The 18,329-nt window shown below is 41.1% G+C and overlaps 2 protein-coding genes across 5 annotated transcripts in view; one reads left to right on the top strand and one right to left on the bottom strand.

Annotated features, from left to right (window-relative positions):
- The window catches only part of LOC117255628 (inactive rhomboid protein 2-like), a 35,129-nt gene extending 22,845 nt beyond the window's left edge, over positions 1-12,284 (top strand). For all 4 annotated transcript variants that reach the window (XM_033624738.2, XM_033624739.2, XM_078165467.1 and 1 more), the window contains 8 exons: positions 390-551; positions 965-1,050; positions 1,811-1,874; positions 2,086-2,180; positions 2,323-2,398; positions 2,488-2,588; positions 3,326-3,479; positions 9,303-12,284. In XM_033624738.2, coding sequence (XP_033480629.1) covers positions 390-551; positions 965-1,050; positions 1,811-1,874; positions 2,086-2,180; positions 2,323-2,398; positions 2,488-2,588; positions 3,326-3,479; positions 9,303-9,734 — 1,170 coding nt within the window. In that variant the 3' untranslated portion in view covers positions 9,735-12,284. The remainder of the gene's footprint in view (positions 1-389; positions 552-964; positions 1,051-1,810; positions 1,875-2,085; positions 2,181-2,322; positions 2,399-2,487; positions 2,589-3,325; positions 3,480-9,302) is intronic.
- A 733-nt stretch (positions 12,285-13,017) lies between these two features.
- On the bottom strand, positions 13,018-16,763 carry aanat1 (arylalkylamine N-acetyltransferase 1). Its single transcript, XM_033623458.2, has 3 exons — positions 16,514-16,763; positions 15,600-15,754; positions 13,018-14,343 (listed from the first exon to the last, which is right to left on the bottom strand). The coding sequence occupies exons 1-3, from the start codon at positions 16,659-16,661 to the stop codon at positions 14,038-14,040; spliced, it is 609 nt and encodes a 202-aa protein (XP_033479349.1). The 5' UTR covers positions 16,662-16,763; the 3' UTR covers positions 13,018-14,037.
- Between the last annotated feature and the right edge of the window lie 1,566 nt (positions 16,764-18,329).

The following is an 18,329-nucleotide window of genomic DNA, read 5'->3' as shown; positions in this document are numbered from 1 at the left end:
TTGGCCTGACACAGGGTCACACCCTCATCATTACTTTGTGACTTTAACACTTGCTGCATTTCCTGTCACATATTGCTGCTCTCATCCAGCTCCAGCCTTCCTCTTGCCCACACTGTTTTTAGTGACTCTTTGCTAGGGTCAGCTAAATTACATCAAACAGATATTTTTATTTCCTGCATTCGACAGGCGGTTTTACTTTACAAAGTGTCAGGTTGTCAGTATTGTGAAGAAGACATATTTAAGACTTGTCAAAAGACTGAGGAACCTAATCTACATCCAGAAATAACACATGTAAGGAGGAGTGGGTTTTTAGTTTTTCTTCTCTTAACTAAAGCATGTATGTGTTGCCAGGTTTGTGTATTTTTACGATAATTTACTCCACTTTTCAGGACGACCTGATCCACCTGGGGGCCAAGTTCTCGCCGTGCATCCGTCAGGACTCACAGATAGTTAGCCTGATCAAGAGGGCCAAAGATATGGAGAGAGAGTCTGGCTGCTGCGTTCAGAATGACAACGCGGGATGCGTGCAGACCCTCAGCTCCGACTGCTCTGTAAGCGGTTTATCCTACACCTTAATACTTCACCATATTGGCTTGTCAGTATGAGAAACTTAGCTTCGGTTTGAGAAAGAGGTCAAGACACATTCAGTGAATATGCACAAGACATTGCAATTAAAAAAAACTCAATCCAATGTGATAGAAACAACATGCCATCCTATGTGAGATGATAATCTGTAAGCACATTATCACCATTCTTTGCATACGTCTGCAGTTTTTAGGATTATAGTAATTACATTTGTGATGAAACAGTTAATAAAGTAAGATTTTAATGAACCATATCACTTTCCATCATACAGAGATATTTTTAAACTGCGATTTAAACTGTGATTACTCTTCTGTTTATTCTTTATTTCCCCTGTTATTCTCTGAAATAAAGACTGAATTTGAAAAATAACTATACGCAGGAAACGCTGGCCACCTTTATTAAATGGGACAATGAGCCGGTGGACATCCGCAGGTCCTCTGGTTCTGTCTGTCACCAGGATCCCAGGTGAGAATACGTGCCTCGTGACATACTCATATACAATGTTTGTATCAGTGTATTTGTTGAAATGGGTACTTTCACAGAGAACATGAATATTGCGTGGTGAAAAAGTGTTTTTTGTTTTTTTTTTTGTTGTTGTTGTTTTCAAAAGGAGGTACATTTTTCTGAGCTTTCACACCAAAAATAAAGGCATCAACAAATCATGTTGTGCCCTGTATTCCAAACCAAGACAGCAAACTATTACTCCTTTCATTCTTGACAAAGGCAGCACATACCAGATCCGCCTCCCTGCGTTTCACAGTAAAATCCCTGGACCTATACGTAACAGTTGAACAGAGGGATCTCAGATTCACTCAGAGCATTTTGCTGAAAGGACCCTCATTAAAAGCTCACAGTAGCTCAGGCTTTACAACATCTTACTTTAGACAGACTGACAGATGCTGCTTTGTGTCAATAGGATCCTGGTAGTTGTTGCAAACTTGCATCACTGCCAAACTATTCACATCAAAACAGTTTGTTGAGCAAGTGTTGCCACCGTCACAAATTCTAATAGCTGCTGGTATGAAAAATATTTGCAGGAGTGTATTTTGCACTTTGATGTCATTAATTCTTCTTTAGTCCGGTTTGTAAAGGCTTTAAGTAACAATATAAATCAAGTTTGTTGTCATTATGGATTTTAAGTGTGAAACTTTGCTTGTCATTTCAAGTCTTTTTTTTGTTTGTTTGTTTGTTATTCTTGTCCTCGTGTGTTGCATGTTGTGACCAGAGTGTGTGAAGAGCCTGCCTCTGCAGAGCCTCATACATGGCCAGATGACATCACCAAGTGGCCGGTGAGGGACACTGCTACTAATTTGGAAATTCATTTTCTACTTTAGCGTTTCTCATTTAAACAAAATATTTTTTTCTATGCTACTCTGTTTGTGTGTGTGTGTGTGTGTGTGTGTGTGTGTGTGTGTGAGTTCTACAACAGGAAGTAAGAGAAAGATAAAGGTTATTGTATATTATGTCTTATGTAATGGCTCATTGCTTGTCCTTCTCCAGGTGTGTACTTTTCCCAAGCTGTGGAACCACACAGGCTACAAACACATGGACTGTAACATCAAGGGACGGCCTTGCTGCATAGGAACTAAGGGCAGGTGAGACATGTGGGCTGTATGTTGTTTACTGCCTTCAAGGCCTGCAGATATCAGCGTGATCTACTGCCCCACTTCTTCATCAGATGCAATGCCAGGTCATCTGGAGAATATTTGAACTGCGTTTTGCTTGTCCCTCCTGTAGATGTGAGATCACGACCAGAGAATATTGCACTTTCATGCATGGCTACTTCCACGAGGAGGCCACACTCTGCTCTCAGGTAGTGTGTGTGCGCATGTGTTATGTGTGTGTCTGTGTGTCAGTCAATGTGTTAGTGTATTTCTGAACCCATATATTACTCTTACACAGATTCACTGTCTGGATGATGTATGCGGCTTGTTGCCCTTCCTCAACCCTGACGTTCCTGATCAGTTCTACCGTCTCTGGCTCTCTCTCTTCCTCCATGCTGGGTACGCACCGCACCCCTCACAAATGTCCTTACACAAAGATTTAACTCTTAAAGTAATTTTTTTCACACATTTAGTTGGGGCTATTAAATTTATTGTTTCTTTTTTGTTTTGTTTTCTGGGTTTCTGCTGAGTCAGCCATTCAAGTATCGATGTGGCCACTGCAGAAGCAACACTTCATAACTGCTAAATAGCGTTCAGAGAATGTTTAATATGCTTTGACAAGTGTTAAGCCTATTACACTGAGTCAATGAGCTGTTTCAGTCATGTGCAATGATTACTGAGTGTGGTTTCATTGTCAGCATCCTTCAGGATTCAAACTAAATGAAATATTTCTAAATGAGGCCCCAGTGCTCGTGAGCTGCTCATGCACATGCATACTGATGCTTAGTGCTAATTCTAGGCACATGGGAATTCCCTGCTGTTAAAACAAGCAAAAAACAGGCCAAGAAAGCTTAAAGGAAACATTTCAGATGTTTGCAGTGAAGGGCTACACTAAACAATTATCCATGCTTTGACCAGGAGCAGCTTACTTAATTGTGACGTGCTGATGCATGTTTTGCAAATTAAAGTATTTCCATAATCTATGATGTCAATCATGACATGAATCATCCCAACCCTATTGCATTTTACATAAACATGCATATTTGAATTAATGTGCTGGTTGAAATATCAGCAGACTGCACATCTGTTTAATTCTTTTCGTGTGTGTGTGTGTGTGTGTGTGTGTGTGTATGTAGGCTGTTACACTGCGTGGTGTCAGTGGTGTTTCAGATGACCATACTGAGAGACCTGGAGAAGCTGGCAGGTTGGGTCCGTATCTCCATCATTTATATCCTCAGTGGTATCACAGGAAACCTTGCCTCCGCCCTGTTCCTGCCCTACAGAGCTGAGGTGAGTTCTTCTCATAAATGCATATACAGATATAAAGTGCACACATTAACTCTAAAAACACCTGCAGCTGCTAACACAGGGCGCTTGCACACATAATGATTTGGCGGGTTGATCTGGCATACAGGCTGGAGCAGGATGACAATGGTGAGCTTCATCTGGCTGTTAGTGAATAACAGAGTGAAGGTGTTTTTGGTCTTCCTGAGAGGAACTGCCCACTGGGGAGCTCCCCCTAAAATTTCATACCTTTAAGGGCTTTTTTTTCCCCATTGCATTCTCACCACCAATAGGAACAAAGAAGTGATGTGCTGTAAGCCAGCCAGCGGTTGGTATAGCAACATCACTTTTGCTTTGATGAGTCAATATGGTGTTGTATTTCCACCGTCACATACATGCACAGTAAAGCCTGGACTTCACCGTCAATCCATTTGTTCCTGTTTCCTTTTTTTTTGTTACGAGCTGTTGTTTGTTTTTTGTGTTATCTGTTGTTTACACTGCTAATGTTTTTTTTTAAAATGGTGGTTGCTGGGGTGGCATGGCTGTGTTCGACCAATCAACATGCATTTATGTCACTCACTCACTTCCACTTGTGCTGAGAGGGTACCTTCTCTGAAATACAGTAGGAGCTAAAAAGTCCCGCGGTGTGGACACAACAAAAAGGGAGGCTCTTTGAACTATGAAAAAGTTCCTCTGGTCTGGAATTTGCTCACTAACATCAGCTCCTCTTGTCATGTCTAGTAGTATTAGTAGTACTCCTTGCTCTTTTTTGTAAACTTACCTTTTTATAACCAAAGTGTGTGTTAACAGAGTAAATCAAAAGGTTACATTCAGTTATGCAGACATATTTGGGTGTGTTTAAAGTGCACAGTAAGGCTCTAACAGTAAAAACACTATGAAGAAAGTCTGTTTAATCAAACACAATTGCCATATTGACAGCTTCACATGAAAAGACTTTCGCACACAAGTCTCCTTACCGAGCATAGATGCATTCACAAACATCCATATATATTTACACATACTCTGTCGTCTGATGTTATATTTACATATATGTAAGGCAAATGAATCTGCTGTAACATTCCAGGCGAACAAACTTAAGGAGAACCTGAAAAGGGGGGACAGCTTAACTTTGCAAGAGATTTTCAAAACAAGCTGATTTACATAGTAGTGAAGCACTCATACCTGACACACACATAATGCACACACTCATATTCACACAGTCAGATACATGCATATCATACTGCTCTCCAAGTTGGTCTTCATGTCTGGGATGTTAAGCTGTGAGGCAAACGTGAGATGGATCTGTGCTCCTAATCTACAAAATCTTGTAACATTTGCTGAATTAATTAAAGACCCAAAGCTGCTGGCTTTAACAAATTGTCAGACTGTTATACTTGATGCATTGTTCTCTTTCCCTCCTCCGTGCCACTGCTTTATTTAGAGTTAATAGCTGCCAAATCTGGTGTAAATGTGCTGCATGAATCAAGATGGCCTTAACCACTCATGTTGCAGCAGTTCTTGATGTTACAAAATACTTATTAAAAGGTAAAAAACATGAAAACATTTTCATTGTAACTTTAGTTTGTTTGCTTCTCTTCCCACTCAGTGGCTTAGCTCAGCTTACCTTGGCTCACTTCCTTGGGGGGGGGGGGGGGTCGTCTCATACTGGGGATTATTCGAGCAGACTTGACTGCTCTCATGTAGAAAGGTCTGGAGGGGCACAGGAAACACCTCATGGAGAAAATTAGCTATTTCAACACGGTATGAGACCATTTTACTATAGCTGAGTCATCACTATGAAGAGTGCAGTGCCATCCAACCAAGCGTTAAGCAAATCATACCACTCATCATGTGCTGTTGTTTTTAGGCTACAAGTATTTAATCAACTCTAAAAAATTAAATAAATGTTTGAGAAACATACAGAGCATCGCAAGAACAATCTGTGCTGACATTTGCAAACACAGAAGTTATGATATGCAGTCCTCTAGCCTTTTAGACAGACAATAGTTTTGCTTCTGTGGTAGCCATTTGTTTCAAATAAATAGAAGAACCAAATAGTTAACAGGAACATAGATACCTGCCATCAGCGGACAAAGACTGCCACCTGCAGAATCTCAATTTCACCAGACAATGGATGTCACTGTACCTACAAAGTTTGACTGACAAATATTTAATCAGGACTTCACATATCAGCACATCAAATGAGAGTCACCAGCATGTGTCTGTGATCTCTCTGCATGGACAAATAAAGTAGCTAAAGATGAGCAAGTATTTAAAAATACAAATTTACAACCATAAAGTGAAAGCTGCATGTTGTTAATTGGATACAGCCATCGACTGTATAAAAGAAGTGGACATAGCCACTGTGACATAGCCCAGTGGTTTATGGACTACGGTTTTGAAGCCTCAAGTTTGGCATTTTGTCTGTGGCCATCTTTGTATTTACGGAGCCAGAAGTGACAATATATGGACGAAAGGGTGGAGCTGTAGAGGAGTGAAGGGTGGATCTGAGAATGCATGGACACGTCAATGCTAGCAAGTTGTCAATCACAAGGTAGCCACGCCCTAAGGGGGAGCCCTATGGGAGCATACAATTATGCTGTATTGGAGAGGATGTAAAACTAGTGATTGATATCATAAACTCAGTAGGAAAATGTTTAGTGAGGTAATAAATCAAGTAGGAGGAAGTGTCATTTCCTCAACCTCCACCTGTTGGACTGGTGGAGTCGCCTCCTGCTGGCCATTAGAAAGAATGCATGTTCAAGGCACTTCCGGAGGCTACATCCACTTCTTTTATACTGTCTATGGATGTGCCTGTCAAAAGAAAACTCCACAACAGACAAAGGGGGTCTTGCTGAATAAAAGGCTGCCTTGGTTAAGTTCAGTGTTCACTTGGTAATGTCAGAGACGGCTCATACAAGATGATTATGCTGACACACACCTGTCTTTACACCTGCCGGATGAAGCTACGTATGTTTTATTTGGATATTGATACCTTAATTAATCCACTGATGCTGATGGAAACTTTGCTGATGTAAAGCTGTAGCAATCCTCTCGGCACACAAGATTAAGTTGGTGTGTGTTTGCGAGAGAGTGTTTGCTGAATCAACTGCACTAATTAGGTGATGTCAGTATACACTATTAAAAGTGTATTTATTCGCTGCCATTTCCGAGAGCGCTGCAAGCCTGAAACTGTAGACTAATACTGATTTAGAAGCTTATATCAGAGGAAAATGTAATCTTAATGAATAAAAAACATGTTGGTTTGTGCAAGTAAATGCCCGTGTGAAAAAAACAGTCTGGATTACCTACTTTTTACTGGCATGTCGGTTCGCCTCAGTGTGTCTGTAAATCTCACTTTCCCCTTTTAGAGATCAGACTAATGCCATTGTGTGGGTTCACAAAGGCCACTGTTACGGTAATTAGTGAATGGGATTACATTTTTTCTTTTAAACAAAAACAACTGTTGGAACAACTAGACTCATCTGATGCTTCTGGTCTGTACGTCTTTATGAACACGAAACGTTCTTCCTGACACACCAACGGAAGAGTTCATATAATGGACAAATGTAGTGGATTAGTAAAGCGAGCACTTTATTTAACAGTGACAGATTTTATCTTGCCTTTGTATTCATGTCTTGATGTCATCGAGACATCTGTTACTCTCTTCATAAACAGACACCAGTTGCTCTCATCTGATATGTGCGTGGTGCAACATGAGGTGGATCTCAGTATGACGTACCTTGACGTGAGAGCCAGAAATCCCACCACCCAGCTCTGCTCAGCACTGACCAGCTCACAGTTCTTCACACACCAGGAATAACCTGAGGAAGCACATGCAAGGCACAACGCAGGGCGGTCAAGACGCTTAAGGAGGCAGTTTAAGTGGATTATCCTTTAACTGTAGAGTTAAGGAGACCCTGTGGCAGCTTGGACTGGAATACGGATAATTCCCACCAGTAAAGCAAATCCAAAGAGTTGTGAAAGTACAGCAACTTCAGCTACTGGTCCTAAATTTCTGTAGATAGATGAGCACAAGTCAAAAGAAAAAGATTAAAAGGGCATAAATGTAATAACAAGTGTGCGCATCAATAAAGGTTTGGAAAGGATCCAATAATACAAATAATACAATATATTCACAATATTGTTGTTCAGATCTTTAAACCTTTATGTTTATGATCTGTGTAAGTGTAAGTGGAGATTATACATGTGTCACTTGCCAGGAGGAATTAGGATTAGGCAGACAGTCAGTCTGGTTGGAACATGTGAGCTGGCAAGAAGTTGTACTGATGTTGGACCAAGTATACCTGGCTCTATCTGATGTTAAATACTCTATTCTGATTGGTCAATTACAGCATTCTTTGGTCTGTTATTTATTTATTTTTTTAATTTTATATACTTTATTAATCCCCGAGGGGAAATTCAGTTTTTTTGAAAGAAGAAAAAAAGAAAGAAAGAAAAAGATTAAAAGGTCATAAATGTAATAACAAGTGTGCGCATCAATAAAGGTTTGGAAAGGATCCAATAATACAAATAATACAATATATTCACAATATTGTTGTTCAGATCTTTCTTTCTTTCTTTCTTTTTTTTATTTCTGAAGAGCAGACAGCTGCTGTGGATAACAGACCTTTGGAATGGATGCAGCTCTGTTCGTACATGCTCAGTCGAAAAAATAAAATAATTTTTGTTGGGATTCATTTTGCAATAATGACCCAATTGCTCTGTGTTGTCCCTTACTACACACACGCTCATTTGATACATGATAGGTCGTCTTGTTTCCATTCTCACTGAGTAGTGTGCAACAGTAAATAACTAATTACTAATGAGCTGGTTAGCAGAGGTGTTCTTCAGTCTGTGCACCACCCTTTGACATCTGTTTTAGTACTTTCTATCTCGGCCAAAAGTGAGTGACCATGACGTGTGTTAAGAACGTGTCAGCCTGCGTGTCTGGGGTGTGTGGGGGGAGTGCTGTGCCATGCTCCTTTTCTGTTTGTGGCACTTTAACGTCTTCACAGATTAGCCATCTGCCTCAGACCAGGCCAAGCCTCCAAACTCACCCCTGACATCTCTCTAATCTGCTCACCTTTACTGCCTGACCCAGGGCTCATACTGGGGTTCTTCCACAGATCTAAAACTAAAAAGGACAGCTAAACTCTCCTAGAGCTGGTCACAATGACTCGGTTTAAACCATTACTCCCTAAAATACTGCCTTGGTAAGTTGCTGTAAAGATTTAGTAATGAGGTTAAAGTAACCGAAATTGAATTGCACTTCCTAAACAACCTGTGCCTCTTGCGTGTGTTGCTTATACTATGACTATTATCTCTGCAGTAGGGTGCAGCCAACATAAGTAAACCTGAAAGTTTAATTGTCTTGTGCTGCCGAGGAGTTGGTATTGAATGTCAAAAACGTGGCATGATAGATTGTTGATAGCTAAAGGAACAAAATCCCATGTAGCACATTTAAACTCAAATCTATACGACCTACTTGTGAGACCCTGTGTTATCTAGCAAACAAGTGGAGTAGGCACTCACTGTTCAGAATACAAATCATTGTTATATGAGGCAAATATAAATAAACTACACTGTTAACTAATATGAAGGTCACCCAAAAGCCCTGAGTCACCAGTAAGCAGGATGTATGCTCTTTATCTCCGGTACACATCAGCGATGCTCAGTGTTCAGTCATACATGTGAGTCTTATGTATGCGCAGTGTGGGGGGTGAACTCCTTCTTTTTGTCAGGACTAAAAGTCCTTCCTTTGTTAAGTTGGGTTTAAATTGAATTATGGGATAGTCTGTAACCTGTTCGCTTGTTCTCTCCCTTCAGGTGGGTCCAGCAGGGTCCCAGTTTGGACTCCTCGCTTGCCTCTTCGTCGAGCTGTTTCAAGGTTGGCAGATGCTGGAGAAGCCATGGAAGGCCTTCCTCAAGCTGCTGGGCATTGTCCTCTTCCTCTTTCTGTGCGGCCTCCTGCCGTGGATCGACAACATCGCGCACATCTTTGGTTTTCTCAGCGGCATGCTGTTGTCCTTCGCCTTCTTGCCCTACGTCACCTTCGGGACGTTTGACAAGTACCGGAAACGTATCCTGATTGCTGTCTCAATGTTGGCCTACATTGGGCTTTTCTCTTCCCTCATCGTTTGGTTTTATATTTACCCGATTAACTGGCACTGGCTGGAGCATCTCACCTGCCTGCCCTTCACGAGCAAGTTCTGTGAAAAGTACGACATAGACCATGACATTAACGATGTGGTGCACTAGTCTCCAGGCTGCTGATGACGTGGCTGTGCTACTGATCCACTGTCTTCTAGCCAATGACCGGGTCAGCTGTTTCCAGGTCAGCTCAGTGGCCTTTAAGAATGTGGTAATTATGTTTATTATTCGATCACCAAGGGAAGGAAGGACCTGATCATAGCCAATGTGAATGGAACTGGCTCAGTCTTTTCCCCTCAGCCTGCTGACTTGCTCACTGTACTGTAGAACGTCACTCAACCTTTGTAATCCTCAGTCAGGCCTGGCACTACCTAGCATGTTAATTTGCTAATAGGCTAGCAGATCCTTGGAATGAGAGGACAGGAAAAGACACTCAGGACGACGAAACTACACAAAGCTGGGTGAACCCAAAGGAAACAATCTACAGAGCGAGACACTGTCTGGTTGCCTCAGTTCACAGTCAGTGTAAAGAAGCCAAATGAACCCTACTGGCCCTTCTATCACTTTTCCCTTTATGGGCCGACAACCAGCCGAGATGAAAAGGAAGACTGATGCCATGGCGGGTCATCAGGTATCTTGTGGCCCAGTGAACTGAGATACATCAAATGCCTCCTGTCAGTAATTCATGTTTTCAGTAACACTGGGTTTAACACTACAAACGCTGTCATTCACTTCTGCTGCTTCTGTATGTTCTAACAGTTGTGAATTACTTTAAGAGTTAAAAACTGTTTTGTATCTTCCCTCTTTTGTATGTATGCACTTGGCATGTCTTTGGAGCAGTGAAATGTTATGCTAAAGGTAACAAGGTGTTGCAAGTATTAACTGTGCAGCTGGAATAGTTCAAAATATCAGTGGTCAACTAAGGTAAGATTTCTATCTAGAACCACTAGTTGCCTTAAACAGATTATGCCATTTTACAGAGATGCCTCATTTTACTTTTGTATACTGCTCGTGATCAACTTCCTGAATGCTGATGAACACATTTCTGACCCGAAACCTACCAAAGCAATGACACATGCTGCTTATATATGCATGATCATCTTTAAAATCCCTTTGTTTTCTGTACATCACTGCCACAAACACATGTTCTCAGTCAAGCTCTGCGTATAATATCTCATATTTTTCCGCTAACACGGTGGTGCCTCAACCATTTTTGTATATTTACTCTGAAAACAATAATGAAAATGATTTTTATTCCAGGAGTGATTATCTACACAGGCATTTTTTGTTACATCAAAGTAAGTTTTGTACTGTATTTTCTGACTCTGTGAAAGCAGCCATAGGATCACAAGATGTCATTTATGTTTCACCTGAGCCTTAATATGCTTGTGAAATATAACATTAGGCTTTGTTTCATCATACACTTGTTGACAGTTTAAGAAAAATGATTTTAAACTGTAGTGTTGCCGCAGTCATAGGATTTTCCTCAGACACATTCAGACCAAACCTGGACAAAGTCTTGCTGTCTACGTATACACTTTTTCCACTTTTCTTTTTGTCTCAACGCTAGCAGCTGTTTGCTTGGGTTGTGGTCCATGACCCACAGTAGATAGTTGCTGTCCTGGTGTGTCGCAGACATTGTGATAATTAGGGCTGGGCCCGTGTGAAAACTTTAGAACCAGTTTGATATAAGACAAACACATGACTGGACCAGTAAACTGAATTTCACCAGGTGTCGCACTTGAAACATAACAACACTGTGTCCCAGCATAAAACTAGTGTCTGACTACCATGTAGCATCTTGTAACATCGGAGCTGTAGGTCTAAACTGAAAGCATTAAGTATGCACACCTGTTTCGTCATGTAAGCAAACAGTGTAGCTATCAGCTGTACGCTCGAGATCTGAAAATGTAACCACACATAATGATAAATACTGGTTCAGCCAGGTGGTATAAAATCAGACTGATATAAGATCTTACACCACACCGGACAAACAAACTGGATATTGACCCAATTCTTGTGATAAGTGTATTTCGGAAGTTTCAACACCGAAAGTGTGAAAGACTTCCTCCATGGGTTCCTGCCATTGTCTTGGATTTGGTTTGTTGTTGTGATTCTGGCGTGTCGACCCCAGCTGTAGGAAAGCCCCCGTAATGCTTGTTGTGTGCAGGATTATGTGAGTTACTAAGTGAGTTATGAGATTACGCGAGTTTGTCTGTGGGGCTGACTCACTGATGATCTGATGTTGTTGAGAACACAAGTTGTTAAATGCAGAATGGGCTGTATGTTGGACAATTCAAATGTTTAAATCAGTTTCACCACCACTGTATTTAGATAGTAAATGCCACTCATTGAAAACATAGGACACCCACTTTATTTTAGGAAACCTCTTTACTGTGCCTTTTGACATGTGAGTTTGATCTGCACCAACCCGCATCTTCAGTTCTGACTGTATGCAACAGTTACACTGCCGTGTTTGCATTGGGACCAAATAATCTCACCCTTTTCTATTTATTGGAATAAAAAGGGAAAGTTTCAAATGAATTTCGGGTCATGTTCAAGGTACTGTTCTGTTTTGCTTCAGTTTTATATGTGAAAATCTCTGTGTTTTAACGCAGTCATGTCAAAATAAATGCCACTCTAGTAATAATAAGGTAATGTGTGTCAGAGAGAAGTTGATTTGATTGATCAAAAGTATCCAAAACAGCTACTAAAGGGCCTTGAGACTGTTTTCACTGCTGTTTACATTCTTAAACATTAGTGTTTAAGCTAACATGGACAAGAAATCCTTTATGGAGCTCTGTATAATTCTAAGAGTGCATCTATGATTCTGAAATTGTCTGCACACGGCTCTCAACATGGAGGTGGCTGAGCCAAAGGCTAGCAGCTAACAGTGCTAACATTCGCAACAGTGCTGACAGAGCTAGCTGTGTTAACTGGGGGGGAACCAGAGGGTGGGCGCTACGCTTCCGCAACAATGCGCTCTTGTTATCAGTGGTAACCAAGTGCAGTACAGGATGGCGGCGATTAGCTAGCCAGTATGACACACATGTGCACTAACATGCATGCACAGCCAGACTTTCTGCCACAACAAAGAACAGAGAAGCTGGAATGACAATGCACACAGGGAGCTGGATTTCATTCTCAGCTCAGGGTGCCGTATTTTTACATAGTGAATAGTTATTTACTGCTGTATTAATGCTCTGAATATCGTTGAGAGCTCCTTTAAATAAAATGTCAATTTGAACATCTGCACTTCTATGACAAGTGCGTAAAGTGCTACTGATGATCATGTGATATGATCGTAAGCTCCAGAACAGCTATCAAATGGACCTGGCACTGAGATTGTTTTCTCATCAACTATTAAAATGAAAAGAGCTCGAAGCCGACGTGCTAGAAAACAAAAGATTTATTATTTGAAGGACAAAACATTGTTTAAAAAAAACAAACAAAAAAAACATTGGTCTTGATTAAAGACTTTGGGAGGCAGAGGTGGTGACTGTCTACAAGGAGAAAGGCAACAGGAGACTATCAAGGAGACATTTTGACAGAACAAATATTTAGGATATATATATATACTAAATAAACAACTGTATTTGTGATTATATGTCTACATACAACACTGATGAAGACAGACATGTTTGTTCAAGTTAATATATTGACCTATTATCTGATGTTTGATTGCTGATATCCCTCCCTTTGTATTTTTATTCCACAGTTTTTGAAGGTTAGCGCTTTAATTTGGCTCATTACTTCACAGTCGTTCTGTCATCAGAATTATAAACAGTGTAACATAAATAGTAATCTTCTAATGCTGCTGTTAAAGGCATGTTGTTAACACAAACCTATACAGGACTGAATACATTCATAACGGGCAGATACTGCTTTTAATGTCTAAAGAAAATTTCACGTTGGCTTCACAATGAGCCAGAAACCATGTTCAAGTGGTTAAATAACAAATATAAGACAGAGGGCAAAGACAGAAACAAGGCAGCTGCGTTCTATTGAATACAATAATACATTCATGAAATAAAAATATTTTTAAACAAATAATAATTTGTAATAACTTATTACATTCTTCCAGGCTCTGCTCTAACGATTTTTTTCTTAAACTGGCATTAAACTGCAGATCGTGTATATATAAGAAGTTTTCCACCACTCTTCCAGACAGCTGTTGTAGGCAGCTGGACGGCAGCTCTTTGTTCTCCGCTGTCTGCAGACTCACAGGCAGAATGCACACCTCACCACCTGCTGAACAAGTCTCATTCACAGATGATGATTCCAAATGCTGCGCCGAGCGCTCACGTACAGCAAAGCCGCTCAGACCTTCCCCTTAATTCTGTATCCAATAGTGGACGGGGGTCCCACCACCGCTGATAGAATCCAGAATCCACATTAAGTCCTTCTGTCCTCAACAACCACTGTTGCGACGCATGAAGGCGTGGCCCCTGACTGGGTAAACCATCTCAATGAAGGCGAGGGGCCCCACTGTGATCTCACTGGGGCCCTGCACCTTGAAACCAGACTTCCTGTAGAATGGAATCAGGAAGTCTTCACACATGAGCACGGCGCGGCGGACGTAGGGCAGGCAGCGGAGGTACTGCAGGTAGCGCCACATCAGGATGGAGCCTTTGCCCTGCTGACGGAAGGTCCGGTGCACAGCCAGGACGTGGATGTGGACGGTGGTCCCGTGTGGCTTGTGGAGAGTGAGGGCATCCTGGGAAACAGAGAGAAAAGATGTGTAAGAACAGGTAAACACTGTAGTGTTGGGAAACCTGCTGAGCTTCTGATGGCCGGATTTAACTATAAATACTTGATGCCAAAAGATTAAATGCAAAGTCCATGTTGAGTCCAGCTTATTCTGTTGTTTGGGAGACAGGTAGTATTTCAGTCTTGAGGTAACACAATGTAACTTTAGATAAGAAATAATACATTTATCCTCATATTAGAGAAAAACTGAATTCCTAATCATTAAAATGTACCATTGCTTAATTCAGTACACTCAGGAGTTGTAATGCCACAGCCTCGCCTGGTCTGATATGACCAGTAGCTTATGGTGGCTAATGCTAGCTCATGTCAACAAACTTTCTCTGATGATGTAACCAACATTATTGAGAGAGGTTGCTGACCCTCCACTCTTTATATTTTCTGTTGTTGGGTTTGAACCACTCGTAGCTACACAAGTTACATCTAATTAATGGCTGTTGTGTTTGTGTTTCTTGCCACCAGAGTCACATTTTGAAAAATAAGGCAAATAAAGTTGACACACAGATCTTTGGAGCTTCAAAAATGCATCAATAACCTTTTAATTGTGTCAAATTCTAATCTAACACACTGTAACCTTTGACCTCTGTAAATCCTTGTCCTTGTTTAGCACATTGTCGTCTGTGAACCCTTTGCACTGCCCTGCATATTTGCCTTTCGAGTACAAAACATACAAAACGTAATGGCAAAGTTTTTCTTTCAGCTGTGATATTTAGATTTGTATATGCTGAGAAAATCCTCCATATTTAAATTCTTGCTCACATGTACTTATGTTTTATCTTGTTTTTTTTCTATTTACTGTTCAACACTTTTCCTATTGTTCTTTATTGCTCATACAGCTTTAAGAGTATGCCACCCTGCATTTCATGGCACATTAACACATGCACATGAGCATTTGTGAAATGAAAACTTTTGAATCTGTTAACAATTCACAACAGTGGGATCTTTAAAAGTATCACAGTTTAAAGAGGGCCCTGGATCGCTCTTTAATTTGACTTAGAGGCTATAGCTGACTCCCACACTCAGATTTAAGTGGATCTGTGAAACATTTCTCCTCATCCACTGAATTTCCAGAGACACTCTACCATAAATGTGCCCTTAAATCGTTCAAAATCTCCTCTGTTAATCTGGTTTGAACCTCGTCTTTTATTTCCCCTGCCAGTCAGTCTGAAGCAAATAACCGTCCAGGTGTCCACCGCTCTGTCTTACCGTGGTAAGCCTCTCCTGGTCCCACAGTGAGCCGATGATGAAAGCCACCAGACGTCCCTCCTCGAACCAGCCAAGAGACAGCTCAGGGCACAGGGTGAGGAAGTGACGCACCTCGTCCAGGTGGAGAGGACACTCGCCGGACACTGAGATGAAGGCTGTATGGAGGAGGAGGAGGAGGAGGAGGAGGAGGAGAAAATTAGACTTAATGGGTATTTTCCCATCTGTCCTGACTATACAGTAAAGTGATGAAAGGATACGACACATGAACTCATATCACCTATGTGTTTGGGATAGAGTTAAATCACCACTGTAACTTAATGTTGTATTGGGCCACACATCATGGTTAGTAAATGTAAAATATGATCACTGGAAAGATGAGAAAGTTAGTGCTTTCTGTAAATATAATTTGTGTTAACAGGCCAATGGAGCTTTGTGTTCCTGCAGAGTTATTATCAGTGAGTGGAGGTGCCTGTCTTTTTTAAATGTGAGTAAAACATGAGGCTGCTGTTGAATAAATATGCTCTAGTTTTCCAAGGCTGAATTATACTATATATGAGGGTGTGTTGATTCAGCAGGGAAAACATTTAATGAGGAAAGTCAATACATAGGAGAATAAATAGATTTTTTTAGATTTTAAATCGTCACCTGGCACATACATTTTGTGTTTTCCTTTCCATAAATGAAGACATTTCTACCATTTAATTGATACAAAAACTAAGGCAAAAGTGCAGACAGAATAATTTCCAGGGGAGGACCCCCACAATATTGAAATGAACCCTACGCCCCTGCTATTTCCCTATAAAGGAACGACGGTACCTGTGCGCCTAACTATGCGTAAAACAACTGTCCTAAAGTTAATAAGACGGCTATAATGACTGTTTTAATTTAGTTAAGTATATAAAGAGTCTGCTCACCTTCTCTCTCAATCTCAAACACACTGATGGCATCCTCCGGGCTGAGGGAGCGGAACTCGCTGGCCGGCAGCGTGTGGCGGCGGCCCCGTGGCACCGGAGAGCGCATGTGAAGCGGCTTCATGAATGGCACTGCGCTCACTACCGACATTTTTTCCCAAAAAGCGTGTAAAGTAAAGCAAAGGAGACTGTCTGACTTTTCTTCTGCTCGTGGGAACGTCGTCGCCTGAAAGCTTGATCCGTGCGTAACAGGGCTGCGCGTAAAGACTGAGCAGAGAGCTGCGCGCCTCCGGTATTTATACCCTCGGTGCGCAGTGGTGGTTGGTTAATAATCCTGAAGCCAGCTGGATGACCAAACCTTCCAATTCCCGCGTGGGTAAGTTAAACAATAAACATATTTAGTCAGGGTCAGGAGGGCTATTTGTGTGTTGAGAATTAACCTCGTCATGGCACCATCAGATCCTCAGCAGATTTGGATTTTACTGATCATGTGTTGGAGGTCTCACACCAGCATGTGATGTTACCAAGCTGTTATCAAGAGTAACCTCAGGTATGACAGTCAATAAAGTCCCACACCTGTGTCACAGAGCGGAAGACAGCCGTGTTGATGGAATTAGAAATACAGGAGCTCTTCTGATTGGTTAACCATTAATGTCACTGTCAATTAATGTCGTCACAGGGAGAGGACTGAGTGCTCTCTGGTGGTGTTGCCTAACTGGGACATCTTAATAAGGACTGGACTTACCAGTCTTCATGTGATTCCTCTGAGGGAGACTTTCCATTGTTCCTGCAGGTTAAGTCGAGTCCACCGCGATTTTTCCACGCTTTATTTTCCAGAGGATTTCCAAGAGGATTACAGGACGTGTAGGAGTTTGTTTGTCACCTCTTGTTATGTTGAGAATTTCAAGAAGCCGCAGTTGTTGTCGTCTCTGACTAAACTTTACAAAACTTTCCCACAAGGTGTGTAACCCACTTTGTATAATGATAAAGGACCTCAGAGCAGAACTCAATTAATGATTTAGGCTACTGCATTTGTCATGTGTTATCTTTATTCAGGAGTGGTCCAGTTAAGACAAATTGACACCATGAGCAGGTGAAGTACTTGTACTTGAATAACATCTCCAGATAAACACTCAGCTTAAATTGCATAAAGGGGGGATTTTCCCTTTAAAGCTCCCTCAGACACACACACACACACACACACACACACACAGAGCTGCTCAGTTGTTTAGCTTTCCTTTTGTTTCCCAGTATCAACAAACACACACAGCTGAGTGCATTACTGTGCAAATAAATGCCATTATAATATGTATATCATATATTCAATATAATAAAATATAACAATAGAAATATATTTACCAATAATTGTACAATACTAAATAAACAATAAGGTAAAAAAAAAATACATGAACTAATAATTGTTCAGGGGACTCACCTAACCATGGATGGATTACTGAACAAGTTTATCAGGCACGGGCTCAGGGGCCCAAAGTGTCAGGAGGGCCTGCAAAATGTCATTCAAACTGACAAATACCAACGAGGAAGAGACCCAAAATGACCCCAACAGATGCGAAATAACTACAAAAACAAACCAAACGGAGACACAAATTGACTACAGAGAGACACAAAATGACCAAATATAACCCCCGATAAACTACTACAGACACAAAACAACCACAAGCAGAACCCAAACCACAAAAATCAGAATCAGAAATACTTTATTGATCCCCGGTTGGGAAACTGTGATCACAGTCACTCTGATGTAAAGCCTAGAGAACTACAGGAATAGAAATAGAAGTATAGAGTACGAAGTATGTAT

Source organism: Epinephelus lanceolatus, chromosome 3 (assembly GCF_041903045.1).
Source record: "Epinephelus lanceolatus isolate andai-2023 chromosome 3, ASM4190304v1, whole genome shotgun sequence".
NCBI lineage: Eukaryota > Metazoa > Chordata > Actinopteri > Perciformes > Serranidae > Epinephelus > Epinephelus lanceolatus.
This window is presented reverse-complemented; position numbering and strand designations above follow the sequence as displayed.